The following is a 15,783-nucleotide window of genomic DNA, read 5'->3' as shown; positions in this document are numbered from 1 at the left end:
CGTCGTATCTCTGAGTCCGGCCGGTCGTATTTATGCGCCTGATTCAGAGAATCAGTTACGCATAGATTTCCCTAATATACGACCGGCGTAAGTGTTTTACACCGTCGTATCTTAGGCTGCATATTTACGCTGGCCGCTAGGTGGCGCGTCCGTATAGTTAAGCGAGGAATATGCAATTGAGCTAGATACGCCGATTCAGAAACGTACGTCATACGCATTTTTTTACGTCGTTTACGTTAGGCTTTTTTCGGCGTATAGTTACCCCTGCTATATGAGGCGTATCCTATGTTAAGTATGGACGTCGTTCCCGTGTCAAATTTTGAATATTTTACGTCGTTTGCGTAAGTCGTCCGTGAATGGGGCTGGACGTAATTTACGTTCACGTCAAAACCAATACGTCCTTGCGGCGTACTTTGAAGCAATGCACACTGGGATATGTACACGGACGGCGCATGCTCCGTTCGTGAAAAACGTCAATCATGTCGGGTCATGGATATTTTACATAAAACACGCCCCCTGTTCCAAATTTGAATTAGGCGGCCGATTTACACTACGCCGCCGCAACTTACGGAGCAAGTGCTTTGAGAATACAGCACTTGCCCGTCTAAGTTGCGGAGGTGTAACGTAAATCGGATACGTTACACCCGCGCAAAGATACGCGGATGTACGAGAATCTGGCCCTCTATTTTCAGGGTAAAAAAGTGAGTGTTATACGCCAATAAATACAGTAGCTGCCAGGGGACTTGAGTTTGCTGGGGCTGCTGACATATTATTCAAGATGGTGGCACACAGCAGCAGACTTAGGCCTTTTGGAGGTCTACACAAGGGAAGCTTTTATAGAGAAATAACATGCACAATACACGTAATGCACATAAAATGTTATGGGAGGATTTTAGTTGAAATCAATATTCTGGTGACGGGCTCTCATTGGGACTACTCTCCAGGAAAATACCTAAATACACATATGAAATACAAACAGTGCCTTGAGAAAGTATTCATACCTACATTTTGTCATGTTACAATCAAAAATGTAAATGTATTTTATTGGGATTTTATGTGATAGACCAACACAAAGTGGCACATATATAAATGGTTTTCAACGCTTTTTACAAAATAAATATCTGAAAAGTGTGATGTGCATTCGTATTCACTAATTTGTAGAACCTCCTTTCGCTGCAATTACAGCTGCAAGTCTTTTTGGGGATGTCTCTACCAGCTTTGCACATCTAGAGAGTGCCATTTTTGCCCATTCTTCTTTGCAAAATATCTCAAGCTCTGTCAGATTGGATGGAGAGCGTCTGTGAAAAGCAATTTTCAAGACTTGCCACAGATTCTCAATTAGATTTAGGTCTGGACTTTGACTGGGCCATTCTAACACATTAATATGCTTTGATCTAAACCATTCCATTGTAGCTCTGGCTGTATGTTTAGGGTTGTTGTCCTGCTGAAAGGTGAACCTCCCCCCAGTCTCAAGTCATTTGCAGGTTTTCTTCTAAGATTGCCCCGTATTTGGCCCCATACATCTTCCCACCAACTCTGACCAGCTTCCCTGTCCCTGCTGAAGAAAAGCACCCCCACACTTGATGCTCCCACCACCATGTTTCACGGTCGTTTGCGTAACTCGTCCGTGAATGGGGCTGGACGTAATTTACGTTCACGTCGAAACCAATACGTCCTTGCGGCGTACTTTGAAGCAATGCACACTGGGATATGTCCACGGACGGAGCATACGCCGTTCGTTAAAAACGTCAATCACGTCAGGTCACATAACATTTACATAAAACATGCCCCCCTGTTCCACATTTGAATTAGGCGGGCTTACGCCGGCCTATTTACGCTACGCTGCCGCAACTTACGGAGCAAGTGCTTTGAGAATACTGCACTTGTCCGTCTAAGTTGCGGAGGCGTAACGTAAATAGGATAGGTTACGCCCGCGCAAAGATACGCGGATCTACGAGAATCTGGCCACACACAGCATTTTGCTTTCGGGCCAAAAAGTTCAATTTTGGTCTCATCTGACCAGAGCTACTTCTTCCACATGTTTGCTGTGTCCCCCACATGGCTTCTTGCAAACTGCAAATGGGACTTCTTATGGCTTTCTTTCACCAATGGCTTTCTTCTTGCCACTCTTCCATAAAGGTCAGATCTGTGGAGTGCACGACTGAGGCCTCGTACACACGACAGAGTTTCTCGGCAGAATTCAGCGAGAAACTCGGTCAGAGCCGGATTCTGCCGAGAAACTCTGTCGTGTGTACACTTTCGGCCCGATGGAGCCGCCGAGGAACTCGTCGAGAAAATAGAGAACATGTTCTCTATTTTCTCGTTGTTCTATGGGAGAACTCGGCGGCTTCAGGGCTGAACTCGCCGAGGAACTCGATGTGTTTGGCACGTCGAGTTCCTCGGCCGTGTGTACGTGGCCTGATAGTTGTCCTGTGGACAGATTCTCCCACCTGAGCTATGGATCTCTTCAGCTCCTCCAGAGTTACCATGGACCTCTTGGCTGCTTTTCTGATTAATGCTCTCCTTGCCCGGCCGGTCAGTTTAGGTGGACGGCCATGTCTTGGTAGGTTTGCAGTTGTAACATACTCTTTCCATTTTCAGACAATGGATTGTACAGAGCTCTGTGAGATGTTCAAAGCTTGGGGTATTGTTTTATAACCTAACTCTGCTTTACACTTCTCCACAACTTTATCCCTGACCTGTCTGGTGTGTTCCTTGGCCTTCATAATGCTGTTTGTTCACTAAGGTTCTCTAACAAACCTCTGAGGGCTTCACAGAACAGCTGTATTTATACTGATATTAAATTATTTACTAATTAGGTGACTTGTGAAGACAATTGGTTTCACTAGATTTTAATTAGGGGTATCAGAGTAAAGGGGGCTGAATACAAATAAACAACACATTTTTCAGATATTTATTTGTAAAAAAAATTGAAAACCATTTATCATTTTACTTCCACTTTACAATTATGTGCCAATTTGTGTTGGTCTATCACATAAAATCCCAATAAAATTCATTTACATTTTTGGTTGTAACGTGACAACATTTTGAAAATTTTAAGGGGTATGAATACTTTTTCAAGGCACTGTATAAGGGGCAATTCACACCATTTGCAGTGACTGGCATGTTCCTGCACCCGATCAATGTTAGTTACTGCAAAGGGCACATAGGGCCAGATTCACCAAAGAGATACGACGGTGTATCTGCTAATACGCCGTCGTATCTCTGTTTCTATCTATGCAACTGATTCATAGAATAAGTTACGCATAGATAGCCAGAAGATCCGACAGGTGTAATTGTTTTACACTGTCGGATCTTAGGATGCAATACCGCGGCCGCCGCTGGGGGGAGTTTGCGTCGTAAACCAGCGTCGGGTATGCAAATTAGGATTTACGGCGATTCCCGACGGATTTTCGCATTCGCTACGTCGCCGCTAGTCTAGTTTCCCGTCGCAAAGTTAGTCGGTTTTTTTGGTGCCTTAACTTTATGCAGCAATCGTATTGCTGTATAAAGTATGGCCGTCGTTCCCGCGTCGAAATTTAAAATTTAACGTCGTTTACGTAAGCCGTCCAGGAATACGGAATTACGCTACGCGCGTCGCCGTTCGAAAAAATTACGTCACGGCGCGCAAAGCACGACGGGAATTACGGAACGGAGCATGCGCAGTAGGTCCGGTGCGGGAGCGCGCCTAGTTTAAATGGCACACGCCCATTTGAATTGGCCCGCCTTGCGCCGGAGGCCGCCGGCGGAGGTTTTCATTGCAAGTGCTTGGTGAATCAGGCACTTGCGATGAAAACTTGCGGCGGTGTAACGTATCTAGGATACGTTACGCCACCGCAGTTCTACGTGAATCTGGCCCATAGAACATAATCCTATGTGCTCCATACACCATACAATGCTGGTGTGAACATCTTCATGGGGCTTATAGCTATACACCCAAGACCTATAGAAGTCCTGGGTTGGCCTATCTTTTTTATCTTTCAATAAAAATAACAGGAATAAACTGTATTTGTTTTTCTAAAATTTATAACATATTCTAGATATTTAAAAAAATATATTTTTTTGTTTTCTAAGGTGCTCCAAGGTCTGGGCTTTTTACACACGAAATGTCGCATCATCCACACGGACATCAAACCAGAAAACATACTGGTGTGTGTGAATGAGGACAATCTACAGCGGTACATGGAAGAGGCCACCATCTGGAATCAAAACCGAATCAGCGAAGGTATATCCCTTAGGATAGGGTGACCAGACATTCCCAGTTTCAGGGGACAGTCCCCTGATTGAGGACACTGTCCCCGAACCAAGTCTGTCCCTGGTTTTGTCCCCAGATTGGATTTAATAGGGGGCAGGGGCAATTTCAAAGACAGTCAGTGCAGAATTAAAATAAAAAAAATTGAATATCACACCCCGCTCCGCCTTGCCTACTAGCTTAGGGGGTTGTATTTTTCCCATTATCTGTGCCCCTTTCTAAAGATCATGTGCTGGTCGGGGGGGGGGGGGAATATTTCTTCAGTTTCGGGCGCATGCCCATTTATCTCCACTCACATGTTCTTCTGCCTTGGCTCAAGTCCTGGCCAGCCACCTGCCTATCTCCTTGCCTTCCCTGGCGGAGGGATCTTCCTCCGCTCCCCATCCAGTAGTAGGCGGGGCCCGAAGAGTAAGACTTGAGAGGCTGTGAGGTGGGCGGCGGCGGCAACGGGCAGAGAGTCGCTGATTGCCGCCATTACTAGTAAAGAAAAAATATGTCCCCGGATTTCATTTTAAAAATCTGGTCACCTAACCTTAGGGCTCTTTTAGAAGGGCGGCCGTAAAAGCAGGCAGCTGAGCCAGGGTTTTACTGGTCCCAGAGATGCCCGCCCCAAACTGTCAAATACAGCTCAGACAGGGCTGTACATATGCTGCGACCACGATGCTTTGCGGCCCACAGCATTTTCAACAAGGGGTGCAGAGTGTGACAAGCGGCGCCGATTACAGCATGGTAGTGCTGCATTACAGGGTTAAATCAGGCGAAGAGGAGGCAATTGCCCTAGGCACGGAATGCTTTTCAGAGGGTACTGAAGTCCACTGTGGTTGTGAAAGACCCCCTATGAGCCAGTCATTGCAGTTCTAATGTCATCTGGTAATGAGTAGTTTTAAATGACTTTTTTCCTTTAGAAATTTAATTTTGTGCAGAGACTGTTATAAACACAGGAAACATGCGCTACTTTACACGCATACTATAGACACCCCACAGGTTTGAAATTTAAAGGAATATTTCACTTTTATTGTTTCACTTTAAGCATTATTAAAATCACTGCTCCCGAAAAAACAGCCGTTTTTAAAACCTTTTTTGTGCATTGATACACGTCCCCTGGGGCAGGACCCGGGTCCCCAAACACTTTTTATGACAATAACTGCATTGAGTGCAGAGTTCAGGAATGCGCTATGTAGAGGGTGCAGTGTTCAGGGGTGCTCTATGTACAGAGTGCAGGGTTTAGGGGTGGGCACTCCCAATGGGGTTCCGCCATATTACGGCTGCAAAACTTAGTGCAAGGGCCACATGACAAGGTCTGGAGGGCCAGATTCGTCCCGCGGGCCGTGTGTTTGACATATATGACATAGATGAACCTATATTTAGAGTTACCTTTAAAAATTTGGACTTGCGTCACATTTTCATCATTTCCAAATGAAGAATGTTGCCTATTGTCCTTTACTGCATAAACCCCTTAATTTCTTTGTATCATTTCAGGGATTGATGCAAACTTCCTAACCCACCTGTTTGACACTGGAAATGTGGACATGCTGGGGATTAAAATAGCTGACTTGGGAAGTGCATGCTGGACAGTAAGTATTCCCCATCATAGGGAGTATTGTACATAGTTACAACGGTCCAGCTTGGATCATTGTCACTCAGTGCTGTATTATGGCCTAGGCCAACAAGGCCCAGGCCTAGGGCGGCACTTTGCAGGGGGTGGCAAAAAAACCTGTCCCCTTGTCCTCATCCCATCCTGTCCCCCTGTCCTCATCCCATCCTGTCCCCCTGTCCTCATCCCATCCTGTCCCTCTGTCCTCATTCCATCCTGTCTCTCTGTCCTCATTCCATCCTGTCCCTCTGTCCTCATCCCATCCTGTCCCTCTGTCCTCATCCCACCCTGTCCCTCTGTCCTCATCCCACCCTGTCCCTCTGTCCTCATCCCATCCTGGCCCCTGTCCTCATCCCATCCTGTCCATCTGTCCTCATCCCATCCTGTCCCCCCGTCCTCATCCCATCCTGTCCCTCTGTCCTCATCCCACCCTGTCCCTCTTTCCTCATCCCACCCTGTCCCCCCTGTCCTCATCCCATCTTGTCCCCCATCCTCATCTCATCCTGTCCTCATCCCACCCTGTCCTCATCCCATCCTGTCCTCATCCCACCCTGTCCCTCTGTCCTCATCCCACTCTGTCCCCCTGTCCTCATCCCACCCTCTCCCTCTGTCCTCATCCCACCGCGTCCCTCTTTCCTCATCCCACCGCGTCCCTCTTTCCTCATCCCACCGCGTCCCTCTTTCCTCATCCCACCGCGTCCCTCTGTCCTCCTCCCATGAAAATGACAGGGCGGGTCTTAAAAAGGAAGGGGTGTAGTCTTGATAGGAAGGGGTGCGTCATATATAAAGTAGGGGGTGTGCGAGTTTCGTCAGGCCTAGGGCAGCACAAAACCTAAATACACCCCTGTTGTCACTATGTATATACCTTACCTGGCCAATGCACCTGAAAGCTGGAAATTGCAGTAGACACCGCTACTCCAGTGATCTCCACTTGCTTCCAAGGTTCCGTGCTGAGGAGCTTCCCTGCTGCATTCTGAACACAGAAGCTTGCCGCCATTCAGAGAATGCTTTGCTCTTTAAAACATCCATTGTAAAGGTGTGCCTATTGGAAAAATAAGTGAACAATCTTATCTCAAGACAATGAGAGTGTACCAACTGAACCCTTCTTTCCCAACCTACAGAACCTTCCCTAACGCCTGGTACAAACTACAGTTTCTTTTCATTGACTGAGAGTGCTGATTGGGAGTCAATTGGCTGCTGGTTTTTCAGCATGCACATCCGATACACACACGGGCCGAATGTCGGACGTTTTTCTTTTAAACGCCCGGTGTCTCCCAACATTTATAAAGTATCATAAGATTTTAAAAGAAGTGCCACGGTTCAAATATCATAAATGAGAACAATATACATATAGAAGTGCAGAATCTGTATAAACCTTACAGAAATATAGTTCACAGACATAACGTCAGGGAATTTTTTCTTTTTTTTCTTTATTATTTTCCAGTATAAACCTTTTTCTGAAGAGATCCAGACGCAGCAGTACCGAGCACTGGAGGTCCTCCTGGGCTCTGGATACAGTACCCCAGCTGACATATGGAGCACTGCATGCATGGTATGTACTTCAATCATTCTGGGACAATATTTGCCAGCTGCAGAGTGAGATAGATAGATAGATAGATAGATAGATAGATAGATAGATAGATAGATAGATAGATAGATAGCCAGAATAAGGTATATTTTCACAGTGTCTCTGGGTGGGATGATAGGGCCAGATCCTCAAAAGGGATACGCCAGCGTAACTGCTGTTACGCCGTCGTATCCCTGTTTCTATCTATGGAACTGATCCACAGAATCAGTTTCTCATAGTTAGGCAGAAGATCCGACATGTGTAAGGGACTTACACTGCCGGATCTTAGGATGCAGTACCGCATCCGCCGCTGGGGGCATTTCGTGTCGAAATGCCGCCTCGGGTATGCAAATTAGCACTTACGGAGATCCACGAAGCTTTTACGCTTCGTTTTTTCTCCGAAAGTTTTAGTTTGCAAATGCAAAATTAGGGCTGCTTTTACAAAGTGTAAACTGTTTACACCATGTAAAAGCAGACCCTTCTGTCCAGCGACGCGATTTTTTTTATGTTTTGAATTCCCGACGCAACTTTATTGACCCGACGCGATCCACAAAGCTCGGCGTAACGTAATTTCGCGCTATGCACGTCGGGAAAATGACGTCACGAGCATGCGCAGTATGGCCGGCGCGGGAGCGCGCCTAATTTAAATGGGAATCGCCCCCATTTGAAGAGGAACGCCTTGCGCCGGCGGAATTTAAGTTACACAGCCGAAAATTTCAAGGTAAGTGCTTTGTGGATCGGGCACTTAGGTAGAAATTTTAAGGCAGTGTAACTTAAATGGAAAAATTTACGTTACGCCGGTTCTTTGTGGATCTGGCCCATAGTCCCTATTCACAGGACTATGTACTGTACAGCTGTCCTCTCTAAAGCTGGCCATAAATGGATTGTTGTTTTTTTTTGTTCATTCAGCCAGCCAATGAAAGGATTCCTCCATCCACACAAGTGAGCTTGATAGAGGAATCCTCCCTGCTGAGACACTGTAATCTGACAGTGGGACTCTCTGCTAACAAAATACACTGACTAGCACTACCCCATTCAACAGAAGTCCTCCAGTGAGGGTTTCCAACTACTATAAATATAAATTATTATGTTATTCATTTTGTTTGCTACTATAATGTTTAACAGTGTAATATGTTAATGGAAAGGGAACTGGTATTATGTATATTGCTATATATATATATATATATATATGAATGACAAGGATCTCTTCTTTCCATAGGCATATGAAATGGCCACATCCTATTACCTTTTTGAGCCTCAAGCTGGAGAGAACTTCACAAGGAACGATGGTATGGATGTAATGAGTAGTCTGTAAAGGTCATATTATGGAATGAATGCAATGAGCAGTTTGTACAGAACAGGTCATATAAAGGAAGTAGCGGCTTTCCCCAAAATTAACGAACTAACCTTTCTGATGAACCAGTATCTTGTTTTATCCGGAAAACTAGAGTTTGTACACATGATCCAGTTGCTCTCATGGGCTTAGCATAAGCCCCTTGTTCATTCCTTTGGTGCCGTGCAGTTTCTTGGCAATAAAGTTAGACTCTCACAATTAAGGAACTTTGGGTGGCAAATAAGAGTCCGGTCCAGGCCGGGGTCAAAATAGATGGCAAGCAAGAGAGTAGTCAGGTACAGGCAGGGACCAAGAAAGGTGGCAAGCAAGAGTAGTCGGGTCCAGGCACGGGTCAAGACAGGTGGCAAGAAAGAGAGTAGTTAGGTCTAGGCAAGGGTGAAGACAGGTGGCAAGAAAGAGAGTAGTTAGGTCTCGGCAGGGGTCAAGACAGGTGGCAAGAAAGAGAGTAGTTAGGTCTAGGCAGGGGTGAAGACAGGTGGCAAGAAAGAGAGTAATTAGGTCCAGGCAGGGGTGAAGACAGGTGGCAAGAAAGAGAGTAGTTAGGTCTAGGCAGGGGTGAAGACAGGTGGCAAGACAGAGAGTAGTTAGGTCTAGGCAGGGGTGAAGACAGGTGGCAAGAAAGAGAGTAGTTGGGTCCAAAACAAAATCTCTCCTGCGTGTTTCGCTAGACACGGATAGTGCAGTCCAGTCTTAAAGGCAAGGTCTATGGTCTTGCAGCCCTCCTCAAAACAATGGGTGTTCATATGGCTAAAAAGAAAAAGAAAGAAAGGAGGGCGCACTGACCTAGTGCATTACCGTATTAATACGGTAATGCACTAGGTCGGTGCGCCCTCCTTTCTTTCTTTTTCTTTTTAGTAGTTAGGTCCAGGCAGGGGTGAAGACAGGTGGCAAGCAAGAGAGTAGTCAGGTACAGGCAGGGACCAAGAAAGGTGGCAAGCAAGAGTAGTCAAGTCCAGGCAGGGGTGAAGACAGGTGGCAAGGAATAGAGTAGTCAGGTCCAGGCAGGGGTCAAAACAGATGGCAAGCAAGAGAGTAGTCAGGTACAGGCAGGGACCAAGAAAGGTGGCAAGCAAGAGAGTAGTCAGGTACAGGCAGGGACCAAGAAAGGTGGCAAGCAAGAGAGTAGTCAGGTACAGGCAGGGACCAAGAAAGGTGGCAAGCAAGAGTAGTCAGGTCCAGGCAGGGGTGAAGGCAGGTGGCAAGGAAGAGAGTAGTCACGTCCAGGCAGGGGTGAAGACAGGTGGCAAGGAAGAGAGTAGTCAGGTCCAGGCAGGGGTGAAGACAGGTGGCAAGGAAGAGAGTAGTCAGGTCCAGGCAGGGGTCAAAACAGATGGCAAGCAAGAGAGTAGTCAGGTACAGGCAGGGACCAAGAAAGGTGGCAAGCAAGAGTAGTCAGGTACAGGCAGGGACCAAGAAAGGTGGCAAGCAAGAGTAGTCAGGTCCAGGCAGGGGTGAAGACAGGTGGCAAGGAAGAGAGTAGTCACGTCCAGGCAAGGGTGAAGACAGGTGGCAAGCAAGAGAGTAGTAAGTTCTAGGCAGGGGTCAAGACAGGTGGAAATCAAGGGAGTAGTCAGGGCCCGGCAGGGGTCAAGACAAGGCATGACTCCCACAGGCAGAGGCATGATGAGACTTGTAGTTTTGCAACAGCTGGAGGGCTGCCAGTTTGAGACCCCTGTTGTAAAGGATAGGAAGGTTTAGTTCTGCTTTAACAGTCCAAAGTATAAGGTGACACAAGGCGAAGAACTGCATAAAGGTGTCACTCTCTATAAAGCTTCACATTCATATAGAAAATCTTAAACAATATTTACCTCTGTAAATTCTCCTACAGACATTCCATGCACAGTATAGAAAGATTGACTAATATCCACTTTTATATTTTTGTTTAGATCACATTGCCTGTATGATTGAGCTGCTTGGGCGCATACCACCAAAAATCGCTTTTTCTGGGAAAAACTCATCAACCTGTTTTAATAAGCAAGGTAAATGCATGATGGAAATGTACATCTAGTCAAATGATAATTCAAGAATTTTCACTTAGATATGATCTCAGTAGAGCCTTCAGATACTGCACACACAAATTAAAGTACCGTATTTATCGGCGTATAACGCGCGCCGGCGTATGACGCGCACCCCAATTTCAGAGGGAAGTTTCAGGGAAAATTATTTTTTTTACATTTTGTGGTCAGTGTCCATCTGCAGCCTCAATGCAGCCTAATCTGTGCCTAAATGCAGCCTATGTGCCCCATCTCCAGCCTAAATGCCCCCTATGTGCCCCATCTCCAGCCTAAATGCAGCCTATGTGCCCCATCTCCAGCCTAAATGCAGCCTATGTGCCCCATCTCCAGCCTAAATGCAGCCTATGTGCCCCAGCTCCAGCCTAAATGCAGCCTATGTGCCCCATCTCCAGCCTAAATGCAGCCTATGTGCCCCATCTCCAGCCTAAATGCAGCCTATGTGCCCCATCTCCAGCCTAAATGCAGCCTATGTGCCCCATCTCCAGCCTAAATGCAGCCTATGTGCCCCATCTCCAGCCTAAATGCAGCCTATGTGCCCCATCTCCAGCCTAAATGCAGCCTATGTGCCCCATCTCAAGCCTAAATGCAGCCTATGTGCCCCATCTCCAGCCTAAATGCAGCCTATGCGCCCCATCTCCATTCCTGTCACATGATTTAGCTCCCCTGTGTCATCCAGTGGCGACTGCAGGGGGAAGGAGGGAGAGGCGACAACAGACAACAGGCCATAGGAGCCTATGGGTTATGTGACTGCTCAGTGTGTACCTTGTCAATAAGAATGTACAGCAAAGGGAATCACCGAGCCGTCGGGAATCACCGAGCCATCGTCTCCTGTCCATTCGGCGGCCTCCGCCATCGGCATTGGACCAGCTCCTGTGATTGATAGAACACTGGTCCAATGCCGATGGCGGAAGCGGGACTGTGTGTGTGACGTTAGAGCCGAGAAACAGGAGAGACGGCTCGTAAATTCCGGTGGCAGCGCTAGTCCCCCTCCGTCCCCTCCGAGCCCAAGGTACACTATCGGCATATAGCGCGCACCCGTGATTTTCCCCCTATTATCAGGGGAAAAAGTGTGGGTTATATATATATACTTATACTATATGGGCCAGATTCCCGTAGATCAGCGGATCTATAGATCTGCTCGATCTACGTGATTTAAGATCCGCTTCCACAAGTTTGAGAGGCAAGTGGCTAATTCACAAACCACTTACCTCCAAACTTGCGGCGGCGGATCCTAAATCCCCCGGCGGAATTCAAATTCCACGGCTAGGGGGAGTGTATTATTTAAATCTGGCGCGTTCCCACGCCGATTTAAATGCGCATGCGCCGTCCGGGGAATTTCCCGGCGTGCATTGCTCCCACTGACGTCACTAGGACGTCAGTGGTTTCGACGTGAGCGTGACTTGCGGCGCACGTGTTTGTGAATCGGCGTACGCAAACGACGTTAGAAAATTCAAATTCGACGCGGGAACGCCGGCTATACTTAACATTGGCTGCGCCTGATAAAAGCAGGGGTAAGTATACGACGGGAAAGCCGCTACGGAAACGTCATAAGAAGACTGCGTCGGGTCCGCGTACGTTCGTGAATTTGCGTATCTCGCTGATTTACATATTATTCAAGGTAAATCAGCGGGACCGCCCCCGGCGCCATTTTTAAATCGAAAATAAGATCCGACAGTGTAACACAGTGTAACACTGTCGGATCTAAGCCCTATCTATGCGTAGCTGATTCTATGAATCAGGCGCATAGATAGGACCAGTGTAAGTCAGAGATACGATGGTGTATCTGTAGATACACCGTCGTATCTCTTTGTGAATCTGGCCCTATGTGTGTGTGTGTGTGTATATATATACACACACATACACATTTTGTTGTATTATTTTCTTGTTCATTTACCTTTAAATATGAACATCTCTTCCTGGGCAGGTTACCTCCTCCGTATCCAGTACCTGTACCCCTGCGGTCTTTATGACACTCTGGTGAGCCGGCACAAGTGGCAGAAGAACGAGGCCCTCATATTTGCCAGCTTCCTCCTACCCATGTTGGATTATTCTCCAGAAAAGCGAGCCACGGCGGAGAAATGTCTTCAGCACCCCTGGTTACAATGCTGATACCTGGCCGTGTTCTTTTATGTTTTTATTTTTGTACTTTGTATAATTTCATTAAATATTCAACAAGCTCCTGGTGTGTTTCTTGGTAATGACTGCTTAATGCTTGGACCTCCAAAATCATTTAGATTTTCCTTTACAACTGAGCTCCAGGTACAGTGAATGTACTTTATTGGGATTTTATGTTATAAACCAACACAAAGTGACACATAATTGTGAAGTGGAAGGAAAATGATAAATGGTTTTCATTTTTTTTTATACAAATAAATATGTGAAAAGTGTGGTGTGCATTTGTATATAGCCCCCTTTACTTTGATAGAGGAACCAATTGCCTACGGAAGTCACCTAATTAGTAAATAGAGTCCAGCTGTGTGTCATTTAATCTCAGTATAACTACAGCTGTTCTGTGAAGCCCTCAGAGGTTTGTTAGAGAACATTAGTGAACAAACAGCAGGGATGGACTGGCCATTGGGACTACAGGGAGTTTCCCGGTGGGCCGATGGCTTAGTGGGCCGGCTTCAGTGACAACAGACTGCCGCCCCCTCCGTTCCTCTGTCTGTCCCTTCCCGCAGCGCTCACCTGGGGGTCAACAGAGAAGCAGGGGAGGACCAGAGGAGCAGGGGGGATGATGGGGGAGGGGACAGACAGCTGACTCAACAGCTATGGCCTGGGAGTTTCTCACTTCTGCCTAATCTTGTCCCATGGGGGGGGGGCACCAAATGGATTCTTTGCCTGGGTGAAATAATGTCTAGCTTCCCCACTGGTACCAGAGTACCAGTACCAGCCGTTTTACTCTAATAAAGTAGAACGGCTAGTGAAGGGGGAGAGGGGGCATGGGTGGCTGGAGTTGTCCGGCCGCCATAGGAGAGACCTGTCAAAGTGGGCCAGTCTGGATGAAGTCCAGGGCCAAATTTTTGTCCCAGTCCAGCCCTGACAAACAGTATCATGAAGGCCAAGGAACACACCAGACAGGTCAGGGATAAAGTTGTGGAGAAGTTTAAAGCAGGGTTAGGTTATAAAAAAATACCCCAAGCTTTGAATGTCTCACAGAGCACTGTTCAATCCATCACCCGAAAATGGAAAGAGTATGACACAACTGCAAACCTACCAATACATGACCGTCCACCTAAACTGACCCGGCCGGGCAAGGAAAGCATTCATCAGAGAAGCAGCCAAGAGGCCCATGGTAACTCTGGAGGAGCTGCAGAGATCCACAGCTCAGGTGGGAGAATCTGTCCACAGGACAACTTTTAGTGGTGCTCTCCACAAATCTGCCCTTTATGGAAGAGTAGCAAGAAGAAAGCCATTGGTGAAAGAAAGCCATAAGTCCCGTTTGCAGTTTGTGAGAAGCCATGTGGGGACGCAACAAACATGTGGAAGTAGGTGCTCTGATCAGATGAGACCAAAATGTAACTTTTTGGCCTAAAAGTAAAACGTTAAGGGCCAGATTCTCAGAAGAGATCCGACGGTGTATCTCAGGAAACACCGTTGTATCTCTGTTTTTGGCCCCGGGTATCTATGCGAGTGATTCCTAGAATCATTTTCGCATAGATACGGCATAGATCCGACAGGTGTAAGTCACTTACACCGTCGGATCTTAGATGTAATTCCACGCTGGCCGCTAGATGGCGTTTACGTTCAGTTCTCATTTGACTATGCAAATGAGCCTGATACGCCGATTCCCGAACGAATTTGCGCGTCGTCGTCGTCGTTTACGTCATTTCCGTAAGCGTAAGGTTACCCCTGCTATATGAGGGGTAACCTTACGCTAGTCCGCCGTATGCCATGTTAAGTATGGCGTCGGGTCAGTGTCATCTTTTTCCGTCGGTTACGTCACTTTACTAACTCGTTCGCGAATACGACTTTACGTCAATGACGCTCACGTCGGCGTCATTGACGTTTTCCGTCGTGAGCTGGAGAATGCGCACTGGGCTATTTTTCCGCCCGGCGCATGCGCAGTCCGATCGGCGCGGGGGCGCGCTTAATTTGAATACAAGCCGCCCCCTTTGAATTACGCGCCCATACGCCGGGCCATTTACACTACGCCGACGCAAATTATGGAGCAAGTGCTTGGAGAATACGGCACTTGCTCCAGGAAGTTGTGGCGGCGTAGTGTAAATGGCTTACACTACGCCAACGCGCATTCTATGAGAATCTGGCCCTATGTGTGGTGGAAATCTAACACTGTACATCACCCTGAACACACCATCCCCACCGTGAAACATGGTGGTGGCAGCATCTTGTTGTGGGCATGCTTTTCTTTAGCAGGGACAGGGAAGTTGTGCTGGGAAGTTTTTGTATTGTGGAATGGAAAGGGGTAAATTCTGCGCTAATAGTGAAAAATTGATATAGTGAATTGAGTAGAAAAGCTGCAACACAAAAGCATGTGATAATCATGTGATAAAGTAGAAAAAATATTATAGTTGCGCTAAATAATAAATCTTAAACAAGAATACCGATCAATAAAATTAAAATAATAGGTACCAAAAGTGGCAAAATACACTGTTTATAAATGTGTAAAACAAATCTGATAAGTGCAAAAAGAGATACTAAAAATCTCAATGGTATCTCTAAAAACATAAATGGTCCATGTATAAAACGAACATCAAGTGTCCAAATAAAAATGAATGACCATAGATAGGAAACAAATTCCACTGTGTCCAAAAGGGAGATAGTCCAATCTCATGGAGTGATCAAGGATAGAGTGCAGAATATGGAGAATAAACCGCTGTCCACCATCACCGCAATGGATACCTCCTCAAGTGCCACACACAGGTGAAAAAAGGGGGGACCCTTACCAGATACGTTGGACCTCGAGTGACAAGGTCGTGAAAGCTTCGCAGATATACCTCTGCCAGAGTCTAGAATTCCTCAGAGTCTCCTCGTCTCCATTCC

The 15,783-nt window shown here is 46.8% G+C and overlaps 1 protein-coding gene across 1 annotated transcript in view; it reads left to right on the top strand.

The window, feature by feature from the left end:
• The window catches only part of LOC120945153 (SRSF protein kinase 1-like), a 37,160-nt gene extending 24,201 nt beyond the window's left edge, over positions 1–12,959 (top strand). The window contains exons 7-12 of the mRNA XM_040359051.1: positions 4,075–4,225; positions 5,732–5,826; positions 7,291–7,398; positions 8,633–8,702; positions 10,654–10,746; positions 12,707–12,959. Of these exons, the coding sequence (XP_040214985.1) occupies positions 4,075–4,225; positions 5,732–5,826; positions 7,291–7,398; positions 8,633–8,702; positions 10,654–10,746; positions 12,707–12,891 (702 nt within the window). The 3' untranslated portion in view covers positions 12,892–12,959. The remainder of the gene's footprint in view (positions 1–4,074; positions 4,226–5,731; positions 5,827–7,290; positions 7,399–8,632; positions 8,703–10,653; positions 10,747–12,706) is intronic.
• Positions 12,960–15,783: the final 2,824 nt, after the last annotated feature.

Source organism: Rana temporaria, chromosome 7, assembly GCF_905171775.1.
Source record: "Rana temporaria chromosome 7, aRanTem1.1, whole genome shotgun sequence".
Classification (NCBI taxonomy): domain Eukaryota; kingdom Metazoa; phylum Chordata; class Amphibia; order Anura; family Ranidae; genus Rana; species Rana temporaria.
This window is presented reverse-complemented; position numbering and strand designations above follow the sequence as displayed.